This window comes from Ranitomeya variabilis, chromosome 2, assembly GCF_051348905.1.
Source record: "Ranitomeya variabilis isolate aRanVar5 chromosome 2, aRanVar5.hap1, whole genome shotgun sequence".
Taxonomy (NCBI): domain Eukaryota; kingdom Metazoa; phylum Chordata; class Amphibia; order Anura; family Dendrobatidae; genus Ranitomeya; species Ranitomeya variabilis.
Genome location: NC_135233.1, coordinates 1100787556 through 1100815499, shown reverse-complemented (window position 1 = coordinate 1100815499; position 27944 = coordinate 1100787556). Strand labels below are relative to the sequence as shown.

The 27944-nt window shown below is 44.8% G+C and overlaps 1 protein-coding gene across 1 annotated transcript; it reads left to right on the top strand.

The window, feature by feature from the left end:
- The first annotated feature begins 11355 nt into the window (after window positions 1-11355).
- LOC143804081 (olfactory receptor 2D3-like) lies at window positions 11356-26629 on the top strand. The gene is made up of 2 exons (XM_077281818.1): window positions 11356-12320; window positions 26074-26629. The coding sequence occupies exons 1-2, from the start codon at window positions 11356-11358 to the stop codon at window positions 26627-26629; spliced, it is 1521 nt and encodes a 506-aa protein (XP_077137933.1).
- The last annotated feature ends 1315 nt before the right edge of the window (window positions 26630-27944 follow it).

Sequence of the window (27944 nt, the reverse complement as noted above, 5' to 3'; positions counted from 1 at the left end):
CCCTAAATTTTACTACATCAAATTTTCACACAAGTCCTAGAAGTAGATACCTAACCAAAGCTAACAAAGGAGACATTTTTAGGAGGAAAATGAACTGCTATCATATGTATATGTGTCAAAAGTATGTGAACCTTTACGATTAACAGATAATGAAGGTGAAGTTAGAGCTTGATATTTGTCATCCCATTGATTGTAATCGGGTGTGAGTGGGTGACCTGTTTGATTTAAAGAGGTGGAATTTATCATAGTCTGATCTTTACAACATGTCTGTGAAAGTGTATCATGGCATGAACAAAGGAGATTTCTGGGAACCTCAGAAGAGTTGTTGATGCTGGAAGAGGTTACAGAGCCATCTCTGGAAAGTTTGGACTCCACAAATCACAATCAGATTGTAAGTGGAGAAGATTCAAGAGCAATGTTACCCTCCCAAAGAGTGGTTAGCCATAAAGATCACTCTGATCTGATCTGAGCAAGGTTTAGGGTATGTGCACACGTCCGGATTTCTTGCAGAAATTTCCTGAAGAAAACCGGAAATTTTCTGCAAGAAATCCGCATTTTTTTTTTGCGTTTTTTTTCCGTTTTTTTCGCGTTTTTTTAGCATTCTGCAAGCGTAATTAGCTTGCAGAATGCTAAAGTTTTCCAAGCGATCTGTAGCATCGCTTGGAAAACTGACTGACAGGTTGGTCACACTTGTCAAACATAGCGTTTGACAAGTGTGACCAACTTTTTACTATAGATGCTGCTTTTGCAGCATCTATAGTAAAAGATAGAATGTTTAAAAATAATAAAAAAAATAAAAAAAATGCTTATACTCACCCGCAGACAGCTGATCACCTCACCGGCGTCCGTTCCGTATAGATGGTGTGCGCGCAGGACCTTCCATGACGTCACGGTCACGTGAGCGGTCACATGACCGGTCTCGACCAATCACAGGACCGTGACGTCATCGGCAGGGTCCTTCACCGCACACCAGCTACAGGAACCGAACGGCAGCGTGCAGCGGTGAGGCGGGAACACTGCGGGAAGACATCGAGGGTGAGTATAGGACTATTTTTTATTTTAATTCTTATTTTTTGACCAATTATATGGTGCCCAGTGCGTGGAGGAGAGTCTCCTCTCCTCGACCCTGGGTACCAACCGCAAATAATCTGCTTACTTCCCGCATGGTGGGCACAGCCCGTGCGGGAAGTAAGCAGATCAATGGACTCCTGTTATGACCCCAGTGGACAGGGTCTCAGAGGAACGTGTAAGTCTGCGAGATTCAAAAATCCAGCTCATAGGGCTGTGGTAACTGGGTTGACCAAATAGCTACTCCTAACGCCAACACTAGAAGTAGCCGGGGATCATGCCTACGGTGATCGCTAGATGACTCGCGCCAGCCGGAGAATCTAACTACCCCTAGGAGAAGAAAACAAAGACCTCTCTTGCCTCCAGAGAAAGGGACCCCAAAGCAAGATACAAGCCCCCCACAAATAATAACGGTGAGGTAAGAGGAAATGACAAACACAGAAATGAACCAGGTTCAGCAAAGAGAGGCCAGCTTACTAATAGCAGAATATAGCAAGATAACTTATCTGGTCAACAAAAACCCTATAAAAATCCACGCTGGAGATTCAAGAACCCCCGAACCGTCTAACGGTCGAGGGGGAGAACACCAGCCCCCTAGAGCTTCCAGCAAAGGTCAGGATACAGATTGGAACAAGCTGGACAAAAATACCAAACAAAACAAAAGCAAAAAGCAAGGAAGCAGACTTAGCTTGAAATACAGGAACCAGGATCATAGGACAAGAGCACAACAGATTAGCTCTGATTTCAACGATGCCAGGCATTGAACTGAAGGTCCAGGGAGCTTATATAGCAACGCCCCTGAACTAACGGCCCAGGTGAGGATATAGGAAAAGACAGAAGCTCCAGAGTCAAATCACTAATGACCACTAGAGGGAGCAAAAAGCAAAATCACAACAGTACCCCCCCCTTAGTGAGGGGTCACCGAACCCTCACCACGACCACCAGGGCGATCAGGACGAGCGGCGTGAAAGGCACGAACTAAATCGGCCGCATGAACATCAGAGGCGACCACCCAGGAATTATCTTCCTGACCATAGCCCTTCCACTTGACCAGGTACTGAAGCCTCCGCCTGGAGAGACGAGAATCCAAGATCTTCTCCACCACGTACTCCAACTCGCCCTCGACCAACAAAGGAGCAGGAGTCTCAGCAGAAGGAACCACAGGCACAACGTACCGCCGCAACAAGGACCTATGAAACACGTTGTGGATAGCAAACGACACAGGAAGATCCAGGCGAAAGGATACAGGATTAAGGATTTCCAATATCTTGTAAGGACCAATAAAACGAGGTTTAAATTTGGGAGAGGAAACCTTCATAGGAACAAAGCGGGAAGAAAGCCACACCAAATCCCCAACACGTAGTCGGGGACCCACACCGCGGCGGCGGTTTGCAAAGCGCTGAGCCCTCTCCTGTGACAACTTCAAGTTGTCCACCACAAGATTCCAGATCCGCTGCAACCTATCCACCACAGAATCCACCCCAGGGCAGTCAGAAGGTTCCACATGACCCGAAGAAAAACGAGGGTGGAAACCAGAGTTGCAGAAAAACGGCGAAACCAAGGTGGCGGAACTAGCCCGATTATTAAGGGCAAACTCAGCCAACGGCAAGAAGGTCACCCAATCGTCCTGATCAGCAGAGACAAAACACCTCAAATAAGCCTCCAAAGTCTGATTAGTTCGCTCCGTCTGTCCATTAGTCTGAGGATGGAAAGCAGACGAAAACGACAAGTCAATGCCCATCCTACTACAAAAGGATCGCCAGAATCTGGAAACGAACTGGGATCCTCTGTCTGACACAATATTCTCAGGGATGCCGTGCAAACGAACCACGTTCTGGAAAAACACAGGAACCAGATCGGAAGAGGAAGGCAGCTTAGGCAAAGGAACCAAATGGACCATCTTGGAGAAGCGATCACATATCACCCAGATAACAGACATGCCTTGAGACACCGGAAGATCAGAAATGAAATCCATGGAGATATGTGTCCAAGGTCTCTTAGGGACAGGCAAGGGCAAGAGCAACCCGCTGGCACGAGAACAGCAAGGCTTAGCTCGAGCACAAGTCCCACAGGACTGTACAAATTACCGCACATCCCTAGACAAGGAAGGCCACCAAAAGGATCTGGCCACCAGATCTCTGGTGCCAAAAATTCCTGGGTGACCTGCCAACACCGAGGAATGAACCTCGGAAATGACTCTGCTGGTCCACTTATCAGGCACAAACAGTCTGTCAGGTGGACAAGAATCAGGCCTATCAGCCTGAAATCTCTGCAACACACGTCACAGATCTGGAGAAATAGCTGACAAGATAATACCATCCTTAAGAATACCAACAGGTTCAGCGACTCCAGGAGCATCAGGCACAAAGCTCCTGGAAAGAGCATCGGCCTTCACATTTTTTGAACCTGGTAAATACGAGACAACAAAGTCAAAACGGGAGAAAAACAATGACCAGCGGGCCTGTCTAGGATTCAGGCGTTTAGCAGACTCGAGATACATCAGATTTTTGTGATCAGTCAAGACCACCACACGATGCTTAGCACCCTCGAGCCAATGACGCCACTCCTCAAATGCCCATTTCATGGCCAACAACTCCCGATTGCCCACATCATAATTTCGCTCCGCAGGCGAAAACTTCCTAGAGAAAAAGGCGCAAGGTCTCATAACAGAGCAACCAGGGCCTCTCTGCGACAAAACGGCCCCTGCTCCAATCTCTGAAGCATCCACCTCAACCTGAAAAGGAAGTGAGATGTCAGGCTGGCACAAAACAGGCGCTGAAGTAAACCGGCGCTTCAACTCCTGGAAAGCCTCCACGGCAGCAGGAGCCCAATTAACCACATCGGAGCCCTTCTTGGTCATATCCGTCAAAGGTTTCACAATGCTAGAAAAGTTAGCGATAAAACGACGGTAGAAGTTAGCGAAACCCAAGAACTTCTGAAGACTCTTAACTGACGAGGGCTGAGTCCAATCAAGAATAGCTCGGACCTTGACTGGGTCCATCTCCACAGCAGAAGGGGAAAAAATGAACCCCAAAAAGGGAACCTTCTGTACACCAAAAAGACACTTTGAGCCCTTGACAAACAAAGAATTTTAACGCAAAATTTTAAAGACCATCCTGACCTGCTCCACATGCGAGTCCCAATTATCAGAAAAAACCAGAATATCATCCAGATAAACGATCAAAAATTTATCCAGATAGTTCCGGAAAATGTCATGCATAAAGGACTGAAAAACTGAAGGGGCATTAGAGAGCCCAAAAGGCATCACCAAGTACTCAAAATGATCTTCGGGCGTATTGAATGCGGTTTTCCATTCATCCCCTTGCTTAATGCGCACAAGGTTGTACGCACCACGAAGGTCTATCTTGGTAAACCACTTGGCACCTTTAATCCGGGCAAACAAGTCAGACAACAGCGGCAAAGGATACTGAAATTTGACAGTGATCTTATTTAAAAGCCGATAGTCAATACAAGGCCTCAAAGATCCGTCCTTTTTAGCCACAAAAAAGAATCCCGCACCAAGAGGGGAAGAAGACGGACGGATGTGTCCTTTCTCCAGAGACTCCTTGATATATGAACGCATAGCGGTATGTTCAGGTATCGACAGATTAAACAGTCTTCCCTTAGGAAATTTACTGCCTGGAATCAAATCTATTGCACAGTCACATTCCCTATGAGGAGGCAATGCACTGGACCTGGACTCGCTAAAGACATCCTGATAATCAGACAAATACTCCGGAACTTCCGAAGGCGTAGAAGAAGCAATAGACACAGGCAGGGAATCCTCATGAATACCACGACAGCCCCAACTAGACACTGACATAGCCTTCCAGTCAAGGACTGGATTATGGGTCTGTAACCATGGCAGCCCCAAAACAACCAAATCATGCATTTTATGTAAAACCAGGAAACGTATCACCTCGCGGTGTTCAGGAGTCATGCACATGGTAACCTGTGTCCAATACTGCGGTTTATTTTCTGCTAATGGCGTAGCATCAATACCCCTAAGAGGGATAGGATTTTCTAATGGTTCAAGAATAAAACCACAGCGCTTAGCAAATGAGAGATCCATAAGACTCAGGGCAGCACCTGAATCTACAAACGCCATGACAGGATAAGATGACAGTGAGCAAATCAAAGTTACAGACAGAATAAACTTAGGATGCAAATTACCAACGGTGACAGGACTAACAACCTTAGATATACGTTTAGAGCATGCTGAGATAACATGTGTAGAATCACCACAGTAGTAGCACAAGCCATTCCGGCGTCTATGAATTTTCCTCTCATTTCTAGTCAAGATTCTATCACATTGCATCAAATCAGGTGTCCGTTCAGACAACACCATGAGGGAATTTGCGGTTTTTCTATCACATTGCATCACATCAGGTGTCTGTTCAGACAACAACATGAGGGAATTTGCGGTTTTGCGCTCCCGCAACCGCCGGTCAATTTGAATAGCCAGGGACATGGTATCATTCAGACCTGTGGGAATAGGAAAACCCACCATAACATTCTTAATGGCCTCAGAAAGGCCATTTCTAAAATTAGCGGCCAGTGCACACTCGTTCCAATGTGTCAGCACGGACCATTTCCGAAATTTTTGGCAATACACCTCAGCCTCGTCCTGGCCCTGAGACATAGCCAGCAAGGCTTTCTCTGCCTGAATCTCAAGATTGGGTTCCTCATAAAGTAAACCGAGCGCCAGAAAAAACGCATCAATATCAGCCAATGCCCACAAATAATAACGGTGAGGTAAGAGGAAATGACAAACACAGAAATGAACCAGGTTCAGCAAAGAGAGGCCAGCTTACTAATAGCAGAATATAGCAAGATAACTTATCTGGTCAACAAAAACCCTATAAAAATCCACGCTGGAGATTCAAGAACCCCCGAACCGTCTAACGGTCCGGGGGGAGAACACCAGCCCCCTAGAGCTTCCAGCAAAGGTCAGGATACAGATTGGAACAAGCTGGACAAAAATACCAAACAAAACAAAAGCAAAAAGCAAGGAAGCAGACTTAGCTTGAAATACAGGAACCAGGATCATAGGACAAGAGCACAACAGATTAGCTCTGATTTCAACGATGCCAGGCATTGAACTGAAGGTCCAGGGAGCTTATATAGCAACGCCCCTGAACTAACGGCCCAGGTGAGGATATAGGAAAAGACAGAAGCTCCAGAGTCAAATCACTAATGACCACTAGAGGGAGCAAAAAGCAAAATCACAACAGACTCCTAGGTGTGCGGAATCCCTGCAATTCCGCATTTTTAATGAACATGTTGCTTTTTTTTCCGCGATGCGATTTTTTCGCGGAAAAAATCGCAACATTTGCACAAAAAATGCGAAATACACTGTAAATAATAGGAGGCATATGTTAGCGTTTTTTTCGCGTTTTTATCACGTTTTTATAGCGAAAAAAACGCTAAAAATCCTGAACGTGTGCACATGGCCTTATAGTACTCTGCAAGGTCACAAAGGAGCCCAAGGTCACCTCTAAGTGACTAAAGGCTTTTTTTTTTTACATTAGCTAGTGTTAGTCTCCATCATCAGTGGGACACTGAACAATATTTGTGCACATGGAAGAAAAGCAAGGAGAAAGTCACTGCTCTCCATAAAGAGCATTGTTCAGAATCTTCAATTTGCTAAAGATCACATCTGGACAAGCCAGAAGGCTACTGGAACAATGTTTTAGGATAGATGAGACCAAAATAGAGCTTTTGGTTTTTATGAGACGTGTTTTGTTTGAAGAAAGAAAGAAAACTGAATTACAACATAAAACCTCATACATTTGTGATCTTGGTGTTGGTATTGTGGATTGTGAGGTTTTGCTGTATCTGGGCCAGACGGCTCTCAGCTAAAGTCTGAATTATACCAGAAAATCCAAGGGAAATTGAGATCTGTCTCAAGAGAACAGAAGTCCTGCAACAAACCAATGACCCAAAGCCACAAGTCGTTCTACAAAATAATCTTTACAAAGAATGAAGATAAAGTTCTGGAAGGGCCGAGCCACAGTCAGGACCTTAACCCCTTTATGACCTCGAATGGGATACTACGTCCGATGGCAGAACCCCTGCTTTGATATGGGCTCCGGCGGTGAGCCCGCATCAAAGCCAGGACATGTCAGCTGTTTTGAACAGCTGACATGTGCCCGCAATAGGCGCGGGTGGAATCGCGATCCACCCGCACCTATTAACTAGTTAAATGTCGCTGACAGCGACATTTAACAAGCGCTTCAGGCCATTGGGCCGGAAATGCGTGCATAGGTGACCCCATCACGTGATTGGGGGTCATCGGCGCATCAGCATGACATCTAGAGGTCTCTTTGAGACCTCTATGGTTGTTGATGCCGAATTGCTGTGAGCGCCACCCAGTGATCGGTGCTCATAGCAATGCTGTAATTCTGCTATATAGAGGCGATCTGAACATCGCCTCTATGTAGCAGAACCAATCAAGTTGTCCCAGCTTCTATTATCCCATGGAGACTATTGAACTATGGCAAAAGTAAAAAAAAAGTTTTTAAAAATATGAAAAAAATTAAAAAAAATATAAAAGTTCATATCAACCCCCTTTCGCCCCATTCAAAGTAAACAATAAAAAAAATGAAACATACACCTATTTGGTATCGCCACGTTCAGACTCGCCCAATCTATCAATAAAGAAAAAGGATTAACCTGATCGCTAAATGGCGTAGCAAGAAAAAAATTTGAAATGCCAGAATTACGGGGGTTTTTTTGGTCGCCACAACATTGCATTAAAATGCAATAACGGGTGATCAAAAGAACGTATCTGCACCAAAATGGTATCATTAAAAATATCAGCTCGGCACGCAAAAAATAAGCCCTCACCTAAGATTATGAAAAATGGAGACGCTACGGGTATCGGAAAATGGCGCAATTTTTTTTTTTTTTTAGCAAAGTTTGGAATTTTTGTCACCACTTAAGTAAAAAAGAACCTAGACATGTTTGGTGTCCATGAACTCGTAATGACCTGGAGAATCATAATGGCAGGTCAGTTTTAGCGTTTAGTGAACCTAGCAAAAAAGCCAAACAAAAACCAAGTGTGGGATTGCTTTTTTTTGCAATTTCACCGCACTTGGAATTTTTTTCCCATTTTCTAGTACACAACATGGTAAAACAAAGTGTCGTTCAAAAGTACAACTCTTCCCTCAAAAATAAGCCCTCACATGGCCATATTGAGGGAAAAATAAAAAAGTTATAGATCTGGGAAGGAGGGGAGCAAAAAACAAAAACGCAAAACCGAAAAAAGCTCTGGGGATTAAGGGGTTAATCCTATATAGAAATATTGTGGAACGATCTGACAGAAGCAGTTCATGGAGAAATTACCAACATAGGGAGGATTGGGCTAAAATTCCTATAAGCTGATGTGCAGGAATAAACCGCAATTGCCAGAAATATTTGTTTTTCACTCACTTTTATAGCACCATCATCATCATAAATCAACTTTACAGACATCATCACTGTCCCCATTGGGGCTCACAATCCAGATTCCTTATCAGTATGTGTTTGGAGTGTGGGAGCAAACACAGCGAGAACATACAAACTCCTTGCCGCTTTGAGGGATTTGAACCCAGGACTCCAACGCTGCAAGACTGCAGTGTTAACCACTGAGCCACCATGCCGCCAAACATTTGGATGCTTGCTGCACAAAGAGGTCAAACTGAAAGCAAAGGGTGACATACTTTTGTCAGTCAAAGATGTAAAATTGGATCATTTCCCTCAATATAAAAAAAACCCCAAAGTCTAACATCGTTGACTTGTTTGATTAATTTGGTTCTTTATCCGCTTTCAAGACTGATGTGAACATTTGATGAAGTTTTAGGTTAGATTTACGCAGAAAAAGTTCAAAGTTCTCCAAGCTTCAGAAACTTTCAAGCACCACTGTATGACCAACGTGGACCATCAACGATAAATTATCTCACTACCAAACCCTTCATCACATTAGGACATTGGAGAAACTACGTATTAAGGAATAAGCCACTCGAGGCCTCCAGGGATAACCCAGGAACACAATGATTAATCCCACTCATTATCGTTGTCAACAGGATCTGCCATAAATAACTGATACATGAACCTTACCCCACTGGGAACTGCATCTATCACCAGTACAAGCCCATTACAGGCCACCAGGAATGAAGCCGCCAACTCTCGGCTTCTCCAAATAGGGACATTTTGGATAACGGCCACCTCTTCACTCTGGCCTGCACATAAGAGATCGCTGATCTTCAGATAATGTGGTTCCCCATGCAATGCCGAGGCCTGCATCTTTCCTGAGGCTCGACCATAATCCTCCATTGCGTGGAGAGACGTTTAGGCTTAGAAGTGTGAATTTTGCCGTTTCTGTCATAGTTACATAGTTACATAGTTATTGAGGTTGAAGGAAGACTTTAAGTCCATCTAGTTCAACCCATAGCCTAACCTAACATGCCCTAACATGTTGATCCAGAGGAAGGCAAAAAAAAACCCATGTGGCAAAGAGTAACTCCACCATGGGGAAAAAAATTCCTTCCCGACTCCACATACGGCAATCAGACTAGTTCCCTGGATCAACGCCTTATCAAGGAATCTAGTGTATATACCCTGTAATATTATACTTTTCCAGAAAGGTATCCAGTCCCCTCTTAAATTTAATTAATGAATCACTCATTACAACATCATACGGCAGAGAGTTCCATAGTCTCACTGCTCTTACAGTAAAGAATCCGCGTCTGTTATTATGCTTAAACCTTCTTTCCTCCAGACGTAGAGGATGCCCCCTTGTCCCTGTCTCAGGTCTATGATTAAAAAGATCATCAGAAAGGTCTTTGTACTGTCCCCTCATATATTTATACATTAAAATAAGATCACCCCTTAGTCTTCGTTTTTCCAAACTAAATAGCCCCAAGTGTAATAACCTATCTTGGTATTGCAGACCCCCCAGTCCTCTAATAACCTTGGTCGCTCTTCTCTGCACCCGCTCCAGTTCAGCTATGTCTTTCTTATACACCGGAGACCAGAACTGTGCACAGTATTCTAAGTGTGGTCGAACTAGTGACTTGTATAGAGGTAAAATTATGTTCTCCTCATGAGCATCTATGCCTCTTTTAATACATCCCATTATTTTATTTGCCTTTGTAGCAGCTGCCTGACACTGGCCACTGAATATGAGTCTGTCATCCACCCATACACCCAGGTCTTTTTCATTGATGGTTTTGCCCAGAGTTTTAGAATTAAGCACATAGTTATACATCTTATTACTTCTACCCAAGTGCATGACCTTACATTTATCCCCATTAAAACTCATTTGCCATTTATCAGCCCAAGCTTCTAGTTTACATAAATCATCCTGTAATATAAAATTGTCCTCCCCTGTATTGATTACCCTACAGAGTTTAGTGTCATCTGCAAATATTGAAATTCTACTCTGAATGCCCCCTACAAGGTCATTAATAAATATGTTAAAAAGAAGAGGGCCCAATACTGACCCCTGTGGTACCCCACTACTAACCGCGACCCAGTCCGAGTGTGCTCCATTAATAACCACCCTTTGTTTCCTATCCCTGAGCCAGCTCTCAACCCACTTACACATATTTTCCCCTATCCCCATTACTCTCATTTTATGTATCAACCTTTTGTGTGGCACCGTATCAAAAGCTTTGGAAAAGTCCATATACACTACGTCCACTGGGTTCCCTTGGTCCAGTCCGGAACTTACCTCTTCATAGAAGCTGATCAAATTAGTCTGACATGAGCGGTCCCTAGTAAACCCGTGCTGATACTGGGTCATGAGGTTATTCCTCTTCAGATACTCCAGTATAGCATCCCTTAGAATGCCCTCCAGGATTTTACCCACAGTAGAGGTTAAACTTACTGGCCTATAATTACCGAGTTCAGTTTTTGCCCCTTTTTTGAATATTGGCACCACATTTGCTATACGCCAGTCCTGTGGTACAGACCCTGTTATTATGGACTCTTTAAAGATTAAAAATAATGGTCTATCAATGACTGTACTTAGTTCCTGCAGTACTCGGGGGTGTATCCCATCCGGGCCCGGAGATTTGTCAATTTTAGTTATTTTTAGACGCCGCTGTACTTCCTGCTGGGTTAAGCAGGTGACATTTAATGGGGAATTTTTATCACTAGTCATATTGGCTGCCATGGGATTTTCTTTTGTAAATACTGATGAAAAAAAGTCATTTAAAAAAGTCATGGAAGCCATCAATGCTTTTGAAACCCACTTTTAATAATCCTTAAAATGCTGATATTTCATATATATTTATTTTAAAAATGTTGATATTTTCCCACAGTTTGGCGATATTCACCATATATCCTCGGAACTCTAGCACAGTAACAGAGTTCATCCTCTTCGGCCTCTCTACTGACCCTTCAATCCAAGTCTTACTCTTCCACATCTTCCTGATCATCTACGCATTCACTCTGGTAGCTAACCTTTGTCTCATCCTTTCCGTAAGAACAGACTCGCGCCTCCACAACTCCATGTATTACTTTCTGTCCAGCCTGTCCTTTTCGGACATCTTCTACACAACCATCATCGTTCCCAAGATGTTGGTCAACTTTCTTGTGTTGGAGAAGACCATTTCCTTCATGGGCTGTGCCCTGCAGGTCTATTTTTACCTTTGGTTGGGGGAGACGGAGTGTATTCTTCTGGCCTTCATGGCTTACGATCGCTTTGTTGCTATATGTGACCCTCTACGATACAATGCGATTATGAATAGCATTGTGTGCGTCTGGATGATCGGTGCTTCATGGGTGACCGGTTGCATCATCTCATCCATGGACATGTATTTCACTTATCGCCTCACCTACTGTGGTCCTAACATAATCAACCACTTCTTCTGTGAGGTCCCACTGTTACTACAACTCTCCTGCACCGATATCTACATCAATAACATTGTCAAGCTGGTGGGGAGCACCGTGCTGCTCTGTGTCCCCCTTAGTTTAATCATGATTTCCTATTTCAGGATTTTTGTCTCCATTGTCCGAATCCATTCTGGACGATACAAAGCCTTTTCTACATGTATTTCTCATTTAGTGGTGGTGACCATATTCTACGGGACAGCTATGTTCATGTACATTCGACCCAAGAGCTTAGCCACCGAAGATACAGACAAGATGGTGGCGGTTTTCTACACGGTCATCACCCCAATGTTAAACCCTGTCATCTACAGTCTGAGGAATAAGGATGTGCAGCGAGCCGTGGGGCGGCTGGTAAGACCTTGTAAACTACCTCGGTGAGATGTTGACGATGATGGAGGATCCCATAATCCTTGGGGGTTGATGGATGAAGTCCATATGGTCATGTTTTGGCCATCTATTGACTTAGTATTAAATATCCTCCAGACTTGCAGCAACTCCATTGTTTCTCAAGACGTTTGACTAACCACGAGGGTGGGACAGTCATCCTACATTCTCTTTGTAGTAAGGAGGACATCCCCTGGATGCAGTAAAGAAGACATCCCCAGGACGCAGTAAAGAGGACATCCCCAGGACGCAGTAAAGAGGACATCCCCTGGACGAAATAAAGAGTACATCCCCTAGACGCAGTAAAGAGGACATCCCCTGCAAACAGTAAAGAGGATATCCCCTGGACACAGTAAAGAGGACATCCCCAGAATGCAGTAAAGAGGACACCCCAGGACGCAGCAAAGAGGACATCCCCTGGATGCAGTAAAGAGGACTTCCACAGGGCCAAGTAAGGAGGACATCCCTGTTGTGAATTTGGATTCTGGGCTCCCCCGGTGGCCGCTTGTGGAATTGGACTTGTCATCCTCTTTCCTGTTTCACCTGGTTCCATCAGTAGTGGGTGTCGCTATTTAAGCTCATTTCTCTGGTGGTTTCTTGCCGGTCAACAATGTTATCTGATGCCTCTCAGTGCTTGTTCCTGCTTCTAGACAACTACTAGATAAGTTGGACTTTTGTCCATGTTTCGTTTTGCCTATTTGTTCCAGTTCACAGCTGAAGTTTTGTTACTGTGTCTGGAAAGCTCTCGTTGATCAGGGATTGCTACTCTGGCGTTATGAGTTAATGCCAGAGTTTAAGGTAATCTCTGGATGGTGTTTTGTTAGTGTTTTTCTGCTGACCATGAAAGTATACTATCTGTCTTCTGCTATCTAGTAAGCGGACCTCAAATTTGCTAAGACTATTTTCCTGCTGCGTTTGTTGTTTCATCTGAACTCACCGTCATTATATGTGGGGGGCTACTGTCTTCTTTGGAATATTTCTCTAGAGGTGAGCCAGGTCTTATATTTCCCTCTGCTAGCTATTTAGGTCTTAGGCCAGAGCTGGGCATCTAGCGATAAATAGGAAATGCTACCTGGCTATTTCTAGTTGCGCGGCAGGCTTAGTTCATGGTCAGTATAGTTCCATCTTCCGAGAGCTTGTCCCTCTATAGGCTTGCTATGATCTCTGCCTGCAGAGATCATGACAGTTTGACCGGCCAATAAAGTGTTAAAGACCCAGGTTGAGAAAGGAGAGTTATAAGAAGTCTGCTGGAATTTTTTTTTTTTTTTTCCTCCAGTTTGCCTTGCTGCAGTCTTTTTTCTCTCTCTCCTCCTAATCTCTGTATGACTCTGTGTGCACCTGACAATAATGGATCTTCAGAGTGTAACTGCGGGTTTGAATAATCTCATCACGAAAGTACAAAATTTACAAGATTTTGTGGTACATGCTCCGGTATCTGAGCCGAGAATTCCTTTGCCGGAGTTCTTCACAGGGAATAGAGCTAGCTTCCAGAATTTCCGAAATAATTGTAAGCTTTATTTGTCCCTGAAGTCTCGTTCAGCTGGAGACCCTGCTCAGCAGGTTAGGATTGTGATTTCCTTGCTCAGGGGTGACCCTCAAGATTGGGCCTTCTCATTGCCAGCAGGGGATCCTGCGTTGCGCGATGTGGATGCGTTTTTTCTGGCCTTTGGCTTGCTTTATGAGGAACCTCATTTGGAACTTCAGGCAGAAAAAACTTTGATGGCACTATCTCAGGGGCAAGACGAAGCTGAAGTTTACTGCCAAAAATTCCGTAAATGGTCTGTGCTTACTCAGTGGAATGAGTGCGCCTTGGCGGCAACTTTCAGAGAAGGTCTCTCTGATGCCGTTAAGGATGTTATGGTGGGGTTCCCTGTGCCTGCAGGTCTGAATGAGTCCATGACAATGGCTATTCAGATTGATAGGCGTCTGCGGGAGCGCAAACCGGTGCACCATCTGGCGGTGTCTATGGAAAAGACGCCAGAAAGTATGCAGTGTGATAGAATTCTGTCCAGGAGCGAGCGACAGAATTTTAGACGGAAGAATGGATTGTGCTTCTATTGTGGGGATTCTACTCATGTTATATCAGCATGCTCTAGGCGTACAAAGAAGCGTGATAAGTCTGTTTCCATTGGCACCATTCAGTCTAAGTTTATTTTGTCTGTAACCCTGATTTGCTCTTTGTCATCCATTGTCACGGACGCCTATGTTGACTCTGGCGCCGCTCTGAGTCTTATGGATTGGTCCTTTGCCAATCGTTGTGGTTTTGATTTAGAGCCTTTGGAGACTCTTATTCCTCTGAAGGGAATTGACTCCACCCCATTGGCTAATAATAAACCACAATACTGGACACAAGTAACCATGCGTATCAATCCGGATCACCAGGAGATTATTCGTTTCCTGGTGCTCTATAATTTACATGACGATTTGGTACTGGGATTGCCATGGTTGCAGTCTCACAATCCAGTCTTGGACTGGAGAGCAATGTCTGTGTTGAGCTGGGGATGTAAGGGTATTCATGGGGACTTACCTTTGGTTTCTATTTCGTCGTCCATTCCCTCTGAAGTCCCTGAGTTCCTCTCTGATTATCAAGACGTCTTTGACGAACCCAAGCTTGGGTCGTTACCTCCGCACCGTGAGTGCGATTGTGCCATAGATTTGATACCGGGTTGCAAATATTCAAAGGGTCGTTTGTTTAATCTGTCTGTGCCGGAACATGCTGCTATGCGGGAATATATAAAGGAGTCTTTGGAAAAGGGACATATTCGTCCATCTTCTTCTCCCTTGGGAGCTGGGTTTTTCTTTGTCTCAAAAAAAGACGGCTCTTTGAGACCATGTATTGATTATCGGCTTCTGAATAAGATCACTGTTAAGTATCAATACCCATTGCCATTGCTTACTGATTTGTTTGCTCGTATAGAGGGTGCTAAGTGGTTCTCTAAAATTGATCTTCGTGGGGCGTATAATTTGGTGCGGATCAGGCAGGGGGATGAGTGGAAGACCGCATTTAATACGCCCGAGGGCCACTTTGAGTATTTGGTCATGCCTTTTGGTCTTTCTAATGCCCCTTCAGTTTTCCAGTCTTTTATGCATGATATTTTCCGCGATTTTCTGGATAAATTTATGATAATATATCTGGATGATATTCTGATTTTTTCTGATGACTGGGACTCTCATGTCCAGCAGGTCAGGAGAGTTTTTCAGGTTCTGCGGTCTAATTCTTTATGTGTGAAGGGGTCTAAGTGCGTTTTTGGGGTCCAGAAAATTTCCTTTTTGGGGTATATTTTTTCTCCCTCTTCCATTGAGATGGATCCCGTCAAGGTGCAAGCTATTTGTGACTGGACTCAGCCCTCCTCTCTTAAGGGTCTTCAGAGATTTTTGGGCTTTGCCAACTTTTACCGCCGATTTATTGCTGGTTTTTCGGATGTCGTTAAACCACTGACTGATTTGACCAGACAAGGCGCTGATGTTGCTAATTGGTCCCCTCATGCTGTAGAGGCCTTTCAGGAGCTTAAGCACCGTTTTGCCTCTGCCCCTGTGTTGCGTCAGCCTGATGTGAATCTGCCTTTTCAGGTTGAGGTTGACGCTTCGGAGATCGGAGCTGGGGCAGTGTTGTCGCAGAAAGGTTCCGACTGCTCCGTCATTAGGCCTTGTGCCTTCTTTTCTCGCAAATTTTCGCCCGCAGAGCGGAATTATGATGTTGGGAATCGGGAGCTTTTGGCCATGAAGTGGGCGTTTGAGGAGTGGCGCCATTGGCTAGAGGGGGCTAAGCATCAGGTGGTGGTATTGACTGACCACAAAAATTTGATTTATCTTGAGACTGCCAGGCGCCTGAATCCTAGACAGGCGCGCTGGTCTTTATTTTTTTCTCGCTTTAATTTTGTGGTGTCATACCTACCGGGTTCTAAGAATGTTAAGGCAGATGCCCTTTCTAGGAGTTTTGACCCGGACTCTCCTGGTAATTCTGAACCCACAGGTATCCTTAGGGAGGGAGTAATTTTGTCGGCCGTTTCTCCTGATCTGCGGCGGTCCTTGCAAGAGTTTCAGGCGGATAGACCGGATCGTTGTCCGCCTGATAGACTGTTTGTTCCGGATGATTGGACCAGTAGAGTCATCTCTGAGGTACATTCTTCTGCATTGGCAGGTCATCCCGGAATTTTTGGTACCAGGGATTTGGTGGCAAGATCCTTCTGGTGGCCTTCCCTGTCACGAGATGTGCGAGTCTTTGTGCAGTCATGTGACGTTTGTGCTCGGGCCAAGTCTTGTAGTTCTCGGGCTAGCGGACTGCTGTTGCCCTTGCCTATTCCTAAGAGGCCTTGGACACACATCTCGATGGATTTTATTTCAGATCTGCCTGTTTCCCAGAAGATGTCTGTCGTCTGGGTGGTCTGTGACCGTTTCTCTAAAATGGTCCATTTGGTTCCTCTGCCCAAGTTGCCTTCTTCTTCTGAGTTGGTTCCTCTGTTTTTTCAGAATGTTGTCCGATTGCACGGTATTCCTGAGAATATTGTTTCTGACAGAGGTACCCAATTTGTGTCTAGATTTTGGCGGGCATTCTGTGCTAGGATGGGCATAGATTTGTCTTTTTCATCTGCTTTTCACCCTCAGACTAATGGCCAGACCGAGCGGACTAATCAGACCCTGGAGACATATCTGAGGTGTTTTGTCTCTGCTGACCAGGATGATTGGGTTGCTTTTTTGCCATTGGCAGAGTTCGCCCTCAATAATCGGGCCAGCTCTTCCACCTTGGTGTCCCCGTTTTTCTGTAATTCGGGGTTTCACCCTCGATTTTCCTCCGGTCAGGTGGAATCCTCGGATTGTCCTGGAGTGGATGCGGTGGTGGAGAGATTGCATCACATCTGGGGGCAGGTTATGGACAATTTGAAGTTGTCCCAGGAGAAGACTCAGCGTTTTGCCAACCGTCATCGTCGTGTTGGTTCTCGGCTTTGTGTTGGAGATTTGGTGTGGTTGTCTTCTCGTTTTGTCCCTATGAGGGTCTCTTCTCCTAAGTTTAAACCTCGGTTCATCGGCCCTTATAGTATATTGGAGATTCTTAATCCTGTTTCTTTCCGTTTGGACCTCCCTGCGTCCTTTTCCATTCATAACGTTTTTCATCGGTCGTTATTGCGCAGGTATGAGGTACCTGTTGTACCTTCAGTTGAGCCTCCTGCTCCGGTGTTGGTTGAGGGTGAGTTGGAGTACGTTGTGGAGAAAATTTTGGACTCTCGTGTTTCCAGACGGAGACTCCAGTATCTGGTCAACTGGAAGGGTTACGGCCAGGAGGATAATTCTTGGGTCAATGCATCTGATGTTCATGCTTCTGATCTTGTTCGTGCCTTCCATAGGGCTCATCCTGGTCGCCCTGGTGGATCTGGTGAGGGTTCGGTGCCCCCTCCTTGAGGGGGGGGTACTGTTGTGAATTTGGATTCTGGGCTCCCCCGGTGGCCGCTTGTGGAATTGGACTTGTCATCCTCTTTCCTGTTTCACCTGGTTCCATCAGTAGTGGGTGTCGCTATTTAAGCTCATTTCTCTGGTGGTTTCTTGCCGGTCAACAATGTTATCTGATGCCTCTCAGTGCTTGTTCCTGCTTCTAGACAACTACTAGATAAGTTGGACTTTTGTCCATGTTTCGTTTTGCCTATTTGTTCCAGTTCACAGCTGAAGTTTTGTTACTGTGTCTGGAAAGCTCTCGTTGATCAGGGATTGCTACTCTGGCGTTATGAGTTAATGCCAGAGTTTAAGGTAATCTCTGGATGGTGTTTTGTTAGTGTTTTTCTGCTGACCATGAAAGTATACTATCTGTCTTCTGCTATCTAGTAAGCGGACCTCAAATTTGCTAAGACTATTTTCCTGCTGCGTTTGTTGTTTCATCTGAACTCACCGTCATTATATGTGGGGGGCTACTGTCTTCTTTGGAATATTTCTCTAGAGGTGAGCCAGGTCTTATATTTCCCTCTGCTAGCTATTTAGGTCTTAGGCCAGAGCTGGGCATCTAGCGATAAATAGGAAATGCTACCTGGCTATTTCTAGTTGCGCGGCAGGCTTAGTTCATGGTCAGTATAGTTCCATCTTCCGAGAGCTTGTCCCTCTATAGGCTTGCTATGATCTCTGCCTGCAGAGATCATGACACATCCCCAGGACCAAGTAAGGAGGACATCCGCTAGACGCAGTAAAGGGGACATCCCCAGGATGCAGTAAAGAGGACATCCCCTGGACGCAGTAAAGAATACATCCCCAGGACGCTGTAAAGAGGGCACCCTGTTGTGAATTCTGTTTTTGGGCTCCCTCTGGTGGTTACTAGTGGTACTGGCTGACTTTTGTCTTGCACCTGTTCCCATCAGGAAACTGGGAGTTTCCTATTTAGTCTGGCTTCTCAGTCATTCTAGTGCCGGCAATCAATGTTACCAGAGCACCTCTGTTGCTTGCTACCTGCTCCAAGTCTGCAATTCAGCTAAGTTGGATCTTTGGCATTTTTTGTGTTTGTTTGTCCAGCATGCATTTATATTTCTCTTGCTGCTGGAAGCTCTAGTGATCTGAAATTACTACTCTGGTGTCATGAGTTGATAACGGAGTTAAAGTAATTTCAGGATGGCTGTTTAGGGTTTTGAGGTGACCGCGAAGTCCTCTTTTGTATTTTCTGCTATCTAGTCAGAGGACCTCTCTTTGCTGAATCTATATTCATACTGCGTACGTGTTTTCCTCTTACCTAACCGTTATTATATGTGGGGGGCTACTATCACTTTTGGGGTTTCCCTGGAGGCAAGCCAGGTCTGTGTATTCCTCTACTAGGGGGTAACTAGATCTCCGGCTGGTGCGAGGTGTCTAGGGATAATCGTAGGCACACCCCCTGGCTACTATTAGTTGCGTGTTAGGTTCAGCGTCGCGGTCATCTGAGATTCCATCATTCCTAGAGCTAGTCCGTTTTTGCCTGAGTCCCTGCCATTGGGAACCATGACAGTATTGCCGGCCCTAAATGTATTAAAGGTATTGGCTGAAGAAAGAGAGAAAAGAAGAAGTTTCTGACACTTTTTTTTTTTTTTTTTTACTCAGAAGTTCTGTCTAGCCATAATTGCAATCTGCTGCTTTTTTCTCTCCTCTTAACCCCTGAATGGCTCAGATCTCAGCTATTGAGAAATGGATATCCAGAGTTTAGCTACAGGCCTGAGTGCTCTTGCTTCTAAGGTTCAAAATATCCAAGACTATGTTATACATGCTCCTATGTCAGAACCCAAGATTCCTATACCTGAGTTCTTTTCTGGAGATAGATCTCGTTTTTTGAATTTTAAGCACAATTGTAAATTGTATCTTTCTCTGAGATCTCGCTCCGCTGGAGACTCCGCTCAGCAGGTTAAAATTGTGATTTCCTTGTTGCGGGGTGACCCCCAGAATTGGGCATTTGCATTGGCACCAGGGGATCCTGCGCTGCTCAATGTGGATGCGTTTTTTCTGGCACTGGGGTTGCTCTATGAGGAACCTAATTTGGAGATTCAGGCTGAAAAGGCCTTGATAGCCCTCTCTCAAGGGCATGATGAAGCTGAAATATATTGTCAAAAATTTCGAAAATGGTCTGTGCTTACTCAGTGGAATGAGTGCGCCCTGGCGGCGAATTTCAGAGAAGGTCTCTCTGACGCCGTTAAAGATGTCATGGTGGGGTTTCCTACGCCCACAGGTCTGAATGAATCCATGACTATGGCTATTCAGATTGATCGGCGTTTACGGGAGCGCAAACCTGTGCACCATTTGGCGGTGTCTTCTGAGCAGACACCGGAGATTATGCAATGTGATAGAATTCTGTCCAGAAGTGAATGGCAGAATTATAGGCGTAAAAATGGGTTGTGCTTCTACTGTGGTGATTCTGCTCATGTTATATCAGCATGCTCTAAACGCACAAAAAAGGTTGATAAGTCTTTTGCAATTGGCACTTTACAGTCTAAGTTTATTTTGTCTGTAACTTTGCTCTGTTCATTATCATCTATTACTGTGGATGCCTATGTGGATTCTGGCGCTTCCTTGAGTCTTATGGATTTGTCCTTTGCCAGACGCTGTGGGTTTAGCCTAGAGCCTTTGGAAGTTCCTATCCCTCTCAAGGGTATCGACTCCACACCATTGGCTAGGAATAAACCACAGTTCTGGACACAAGTGACTATGTGTATGATTCCTGACCATCGGGAGGTGATTCGCTTCCTTGTGTTGCATAACTTGCATGATGTCTTAGTGCTTGGATTGCCATGGTTGCAAACTCATAATCCAGCCCTTGACTGGAAAACAATGTCTGTGTTAAGCTGGGGATGTCAGGGGGCTCATGGGGAAGTACCTTTGGTTTCCATTGCTTCATCTACTCCCTCTGAAATTCCGGCATTTTTGTCTGACTATTGTGATGTTTTTGAGGAGCCCAAACTTAGTTCTCTCCCCCCTCACCGGGATTGCGATTGTGCTATAGACTTGATTCCGGGCAGCAAGTTTCCCAAGGGTCGTTTGTTTAATCTGTCTGTGCCTGAGCATGCTGCTATGCGGGAGTATATTAAGGAGTCCTTGGAAAAGGGACATATCCGTCCATCCTCATCCCCTTTAGGAGCAGGTTTTTTTTTCGTGGGTAAAAAAGATGGCTCCCTGAGGCCCTGTATTGATTATCGCCTGTTGAATAAGATTACAGTCAAATACCAGTATCCTTTGCCACTATTGACTGATTTATTTGCTCGTATTAAAGGGGCAAAGTGGTTCTCTAAGATTGATCTTCGGGGTGCGTATAATTTGGTGCGGATTAAGCAGGGAGATGAGTGGAAAACTGCATTTAATACGCCCGAGGGCCATTTTGAGTATTTGGTAATGCCTTTTGGTCTTTCTAATGCTCCTTCAGTCTTTCAGTCCTTTATGCACGATATTTTCCGTAAATACCTGGATAAATTTATGATTGTGTATTTGGATGATATTTTGATTTTTTCGGATGACTGGGAGTCGCATGTTCAACAGGTTAGGAAGGTTTTTCAGATTTTGCGGGCCAATTCTTTGTTTGTAAAGGGTTCAAAGTGTATTTTTGGGGTTCAGAAGATCTCCTTTTTGGGGTATATTTTTTCCCCTTCTTCTGTTGAGATGGATCCTGTCAAGGTTCGGGCTATTTGTGATTGGACGCAGCCTACTTCCCTGAAGAGTCTTCAGAAGTTCTTGGGCTTTGCTAATTTCTATCGTCGATTTATAACTGGGTTTTCAAGTGTTGCTAAACCTCTGACTGATTTGACTAAGAAGGGTGCTGATGTTGCCAATTGGTCCTCTGCGGCTGTGGAGGCCTTTCGGGAGCTTAAGCGCCGCTTTTCTTCCGCCCCTGTGTTGCGCCAGCCTGATGTTTCGCTCCCTTTTCAGGTCGAGGTTGATGCTTCCGAGATTGGAGCGGGGACGGTTTTGTCGCAGAGAAGTCCCGATTGCTCAGTGATGAGACCATGTGCATTCTTCTCTCGAAAGTTTTCGCCCGCCGAGCGAAATTATGATGTCGGTAATCGGGAGCTCTTGGCTATGAAGTGGGCATTTGAGGAGTGGCGTCATTGGCTTGAGGTTGCTAGACATCAGGTGGTGGTCTTGACTGATCACAAGAATCTGATTTACCTTGAGTCTGCCAGGCGTCTGAATCCTAGACAGGCGCGCTGGTCGTTGTTTTTCTCCCGGTTTAATTTTGTGGTTTCATACTTGCCGGGTTCAAAAAATGTGAAGGCAGATGCCCTTTCTAGGAGTTTTGAGCCTGACTCCTCTGGTGATTCTGAGCCTACGGGTATCCTTAAGGATGGGGTGATTTTGTCTGCTGTCTCCCCAGACTTGCGACGTGCTTTGCAGGAGTTTCAGACTGATAGGCCTGATCGTTGTCCGCCTGGGAGACTGTTTGTTCCAGATGAATGGACCAGTAGAGTCATCTCGGAGGTTCATTCTTCTGTGTTGGCAGGTCACCCTGGAATTTTTGGTACCAGAGATTTGGTGGCCAGGTCCTTCTGGTGGCCTTCCCTGTCTCGGGATGTGCGTGCCTTTGTACAGTCTTGTGATGTTTGTGCTCGGGCCAAGCCTTGCTGTTCTCGGGCTAGTGGATTGTTGTTGTCCTTGCCTATTCCGAAGAGGCCGTGGACGCACATCTCTATGGACTTTATCTCGGACCTCCCGGTTTCTCAGAAAATGTCCGTCATTTGGGTGGTGTGTGACCGTTTTTCTAAGATGGTTCATTTGGTACCCTTGCCCAAATTTCCTTCTTCATCTGAGTTGGTTCCTTTATTTTTTCAGAATGTGGTTCGTTTACATGGTATCCCGGAAAACATCGTTTCTGACAGGGGGTCTCAATTTGTGTCTAGGTTCTGGCGAGCGTTCTGTGCCAGGATGGGCATTGATTTGTCTTTTTCGTCTGCATTCCATCCTCAGACTAATGGCCAGACGGAGCGAACTAATCAGACCTTGGAGACTTATTTGAGGTGTTTTGTGTCTGCTGATCAGGATGATTGGGTCGCCTTTTTGCCGTTGGCAGAGTTTGCCCTCAATAATCGGGCCAGTTCTGCCACTCTGGTTTCTCCTTTCTTTTGCAATTCAGGGTTTCACCCTCGTTTTTCATCTGGCCAGGTGGAATCTTCGGATTGCCCTGGAGTGGACACGGTGGTGGATAGACTGCACCGGATTTGGAGTCATGTGGTGGACAATTTGAAGTTGTCTCAGGAGAAGACTCAGCAGTTTGCTAATCGTCATCGTTGTGTGGGTCATCATCTCCGCGTTGGGGACTTGGTGTGGTTATCTTCTCGTTTTGTCCCTATGAAGGTCTCTTCTCCTAAGTTTAAACCTCGGTTCATAGGTCCTTATAAGATTTTGGAGATTCTTAATCCTGTATCTTTTCGTTTGGACCTACCAGCATCTTTCACCATTCATAATGCCTTCCATCGGTCGTTGTTGCGGAGGTACGAGGTACCGGTTGTTCCTTCTGTTGAGCCTCCTGCTCCTGTGCTGGTGGAGGGTGAATTGGAGTATGTTGTGGAGAAGATTTTGGACTCTCGCGTTTCCAGACGGAGACTTCAATATTTGGTTAAATGGAAGGGATACGGTCAGGAGGATAATTCTTGGGTGACTGCCTCCGATGTTCATGCCTCTGATTTGGTTCGCGCCTTTCATAGGGCGCATCCAGATCGCCCTGGTGGTTCTCATGAGGGTTCGTTGCCCCCTCCTTAAGGGGGGGGTACTGTTGTGAATTCTGTTTTTGGGCTCCCTCTGGTGGTTACTGGTGGTACTGGCTGACTTTTGTCTTGCACCTGTTCCCATCAGGAAACTGGGAGTTTCCTATTTAGTCTGGCTTCTCAGTCATTCTAGTGCCGGCAATCAATGTTACCAGAGCACCTCTGTTGCTTGTTACCTGCTCCAAGTCTGCAATTCAGCTAAGTTGGATCTTTGGCATTTTTTGTGTTTGTTTGTCCAGCATGCATTTATATTTCTCTTGCTGCTGGAAGCTCTAGTGATCTGAAATTACTACTCCAGTGTCATGAGTTGATAACGGAGTTAAAGTAATTTCAGGATGGCTGTTTAGGGTTTTGAGGTGACCGCGAAGTCCTCTTTTGTATTTTCTGCTATCTAGTCAGAGGGCCTCTCTTTGCTGAATCTATATTCATACTGCGTACGTGTTTTCCTCTTACCTAACCGTTATTATATGTGGGGGGCTACTATCACTTTTGGGGTTTCCCTGGAGGCAAGCCAGGTCTGTGTATTCCTCTACTAGGGGGTAACTAGATCTCCGGCTGGTGCGAGGTGTCTAGGGATAATCGTAGGCACACCCTCTGGCTACTATTAGTTTCGTGTTAGGTTCAGCGTCGCGGTCATCTGAGATTCCATCATTCCTAGAGCTAGTCCGTTTTTGCCTGAGTCCCTGCCATTGGGAACCATGACAGCACCCCCAGGATGCAGTAAAGAGGACACCCCCAGGATGCAGTAAAGAGGGCACCCCCTGGACTCAGTAAAGAGGACATCGCCAGGACACAGTAAAGAGGACACCCCCAGAAAGCTGTAAGGAGGACATCCCCAGGACATAGTCACATTTTCCATCTGCATCTGAATTGTGGACTCTTAGAAATGAGCTAATTGAATTTGCCCCAAATTTTACAAAAAAAATTCACCCTTGTGTTAATTATTCCTGATTATAAAAAATTAATGATGTTCTCCCAGCTCTTGTCTTTCCACACTCTGGAAGGGTGGTCTTCTTCTGTATACTGAGGAGTTATTCTCCAGATTCTGGCTTCTTCTGCACGGACTAGGCCCTACAATGTCAAATCAAATTCACTGCACTCGACAGAAGACTTACAGACCAGAGATGGGATGTAGCAGAGAAACTGGTGAGTTCCATTAATATGAGCTTCCCTGATGGATGCTCAGTTGACTCATTCTGCTATCAGTAATAGACGGATACACTTAGCATGTAGATCCATGTAAGGCAAATGGTACACAAATTGCAAAAATAATTTAGTCAATTCTGCCAAAGGCTTTTTCAGTACTTACTTTTTGTGCACTGAGCAGACGTTTTTATTGATACCATTTTACAAAACACAAGCTACAAAACACAAGCTGCAAAATACAAGCTATACGCTACAAAACGCAAGCTACAAACTACAAAACGCAAGCTACAAACTACAAAACGCAAGCTACAAACTACAAAACACAAGCTACAAAATACAAAACACAAGCTACAAACTACAAGCTACAAAATACAAGCTACTAAATACTAACTACAAGCTACATACTGCTAGCTACAACTTGCAATCTACGAGCTACAAGTTACCAACTACAAGTTACAACGTTACAAACTCCAAGCTTCAAACTCCAAACCACAAGCTTCAAACTCCAAGCTACAAACTCCAAGCCGCAAACCGCAAGTCACAAACTCCAAGCTCCAAACTCCAAAACACAAGCTACTAGCTGCAAAACACAAACTCCAAGCTTCAAACTCCAAAATACAAGCTACAAAACACAAACTCCAAGCTGCAAACCACAAGCTACAAACTCCAAGCTACAAACTTCAAAACAAATGCTGCTAAACACAAACTCCAAGCTTCAAACTCCAAAACAAACTCCAAGCCACTAACTACAAGCCTCAAACTCCAAGCTGCAACCTCCAAGCTTCAAATTCCAAAACACAAGCTACAAAACACAAACTCCAAGCTGCAAACCACAAGTTACAAACTCCAAGCTATAAACTCCAGAACAAAAGCTACAAAACACAAACTCCCAGATTCAAACTCCAAGCTACAAACTCCAAGCTTCAAACTCCAAGCTACAAACGCTAAGCTACAAACTCCAAGCTTCAATCTCCAAAATACAAGCTACAAACGCCAAGCTACAAACTCCAGGCCACTAACTACAAGCCTCGTACTCCAAGCCACAAACTCCAAAACACAAGCTACTAGCTACAAAACACAAACTCCAAGCCTTAAACTCCAAGCTACAAACTCCAAAACACAAGCTCCAAGCTACAAACTCCAAGCCTCAAACTCCAAGCTACAAATTCCAAGCTACAAATTCCAAGCTTCAAACTCCAAGTTACAAACTCCAAGCTACAAACTCCAAAACACAAGCTGCTAGGTCCAAAACACAAACTCCAAGCTTCAAACTCCAAGCTTCAAACTCCAAGCTACAAACTCCAAGTTACAACCTCCAAGCTTCAAACTCCAAAACACAAGCTACAAAACACAAATTGCAAGCCACAAACTCCAAGCCTTAAACTCCAAGCTATAAACTCTAAAACACAAGCTCCAAGCTACAAACTCCAAGCTTCAAATTCCAAGCTACAAACTCCAAGCTTCAAACTCCAAACTGCAAACCACAAGCTGCAAACTCCAAGCTACAAACTCCAAAACACAAGCTACAAAACACAAACTCCAAGCTGCAAACCACAAGCTACAAACTCCAAGCCACTAACTCCAAACCACTAACTACAAGCCTCAAACTCCAAGCTATAAACTCCAAAACACAAGCTACTAGCTACAAAACACAAACTCCAAGCTACAAACTCCAACCTACAAACTCCAAGCTACAAACTTCAAGCTTCAAACTCCAAGCTACAACTTCCAAGCTTCAACCTCCAAGCTTCAAACTCCAAAACACAAGCTACAAAACACAAGCTTCAAACTCCAAGCTACAAACTCCAAGCTACAAACTTCAAGTTACAAACTCCAAGCTTCAAACTCCAAAACACAAGCTCCAAGCTGCAAACTCCAAAATGCAAGCTTCAAACTCCAAAACACAAGCTTCAAATTCCAAGTTTCAAACTCCAAAACACAAGCTACTTGTCACGAATCGGGGATGAACTTTGACCAGCACATGGCTACCACATGTGAAGGGGGCTTATCTTTGTTATCCCACTACTGCTACAATGTGATGAAAACACAAGCAAGGCTATTGACCTATCAATTTACCGCAGGGGCTTATTTTAGTTATCCCACTGCTGCTACAATATATCACGAACAGCAGAGATTTATGTATATCCGGCTTTCCAGTTCCGCTTCGGAGCTTGCAGCTCTCCGGCACCCCCTTACTCTCAGGTCAGTAAGGGAACTACACCTAGGATAATTAGTCGCCGGATAAGCCGCTTCACTGTGGACTGGCTAGCAGGCATGCTGCAGCAAGGGAATTATAAATGCTCAGGGGGCAGCCAGACAATAGCTTATAAAACCCAGTTCTGTTGCTGCCAGCTCACCTGCCTAGCCCAGAACACACTTCTCTGCCACCAGCTCAGATTTCTCCACAGAGGGGTTCAGAGCCAACTCAAATTAGTAGCATAATTAACTTCAGGTACGTGAAAAATTTGCATTGAACATGGAAAAGATGAACTAGCAGTTTTATAGTTTACTCCAAAAAGTAGGCAGTGTTTACAAAAGGTATATAAAGATTTTACAATATGAGACAATTTAAAGTATGTACAGCAATTATAAAATAAACAGGGATTAAAGAAGGATAAAACTCACATTTGCTTAGATCATTTCAGCTAACCTTGCTGGGGGCAGAGCCAAATGTCCCAGTTGATCAGGGAGTCTTCTTGGTGTGAAGTCCCAGGCAAGAGTGAGGGCTGGGTTGAGTGCAGTTACTTATACTTGCAGGCTTGTGACATCACTAACGGGGTTTGATTTACACTCGTCCTCCCCTTTCCTCCGAGCTACAGACTTACCAGCAATACCTATAATTCTCATAACTTGGAATGTGAACCTAGCAGACTAACGCCATGCACATCACTCAACTTATATTGGAATTAGCTTTCTAATGATACTTCACTCGGACTAGTTGTTTCACACGGTTCAGGAGAAATCAGCACTTTCTACTCGTTGCGTTTAGCTGCTAGCGCTTACAGTGATTGACAGATTTACCAATGGAAATTTGCAATATGTACTCCTTATTTTCCTAGCCCAAATCGGTGGCCCAATATCTCACTATAATAGAACAAAGAACCTCATGTCTCTTGCGAGAGACTATACCAGCTTCAGCTGGTACTAGATCGGAGAATTGTCTACTGCAGCTGCAGGGGCCATAAACATTCTTTTGGGAGGAGGGAATGAGAAGTTTGGGATTCACACACACACAGAGAAGAAGAAGCTAAGAGAGGGGGGTCAGACTAGCCCACAGCGTGT

Coding starts and splice junctions, on each gene's coding strand:
- LOC143804081 (XM_077281818.1), top strand. CDS start 11,356: ATGTTGATATTTTCCCACAGTTTGGCGATATTCACCATATATCCTCGG. Junction 12,321..26,073: donor AGACCTTGTAAACTACCTCG/GTGAGATGTTGA, acceptor CTAAAACACAAG/CTCCAAGCTACAAACTCCAA.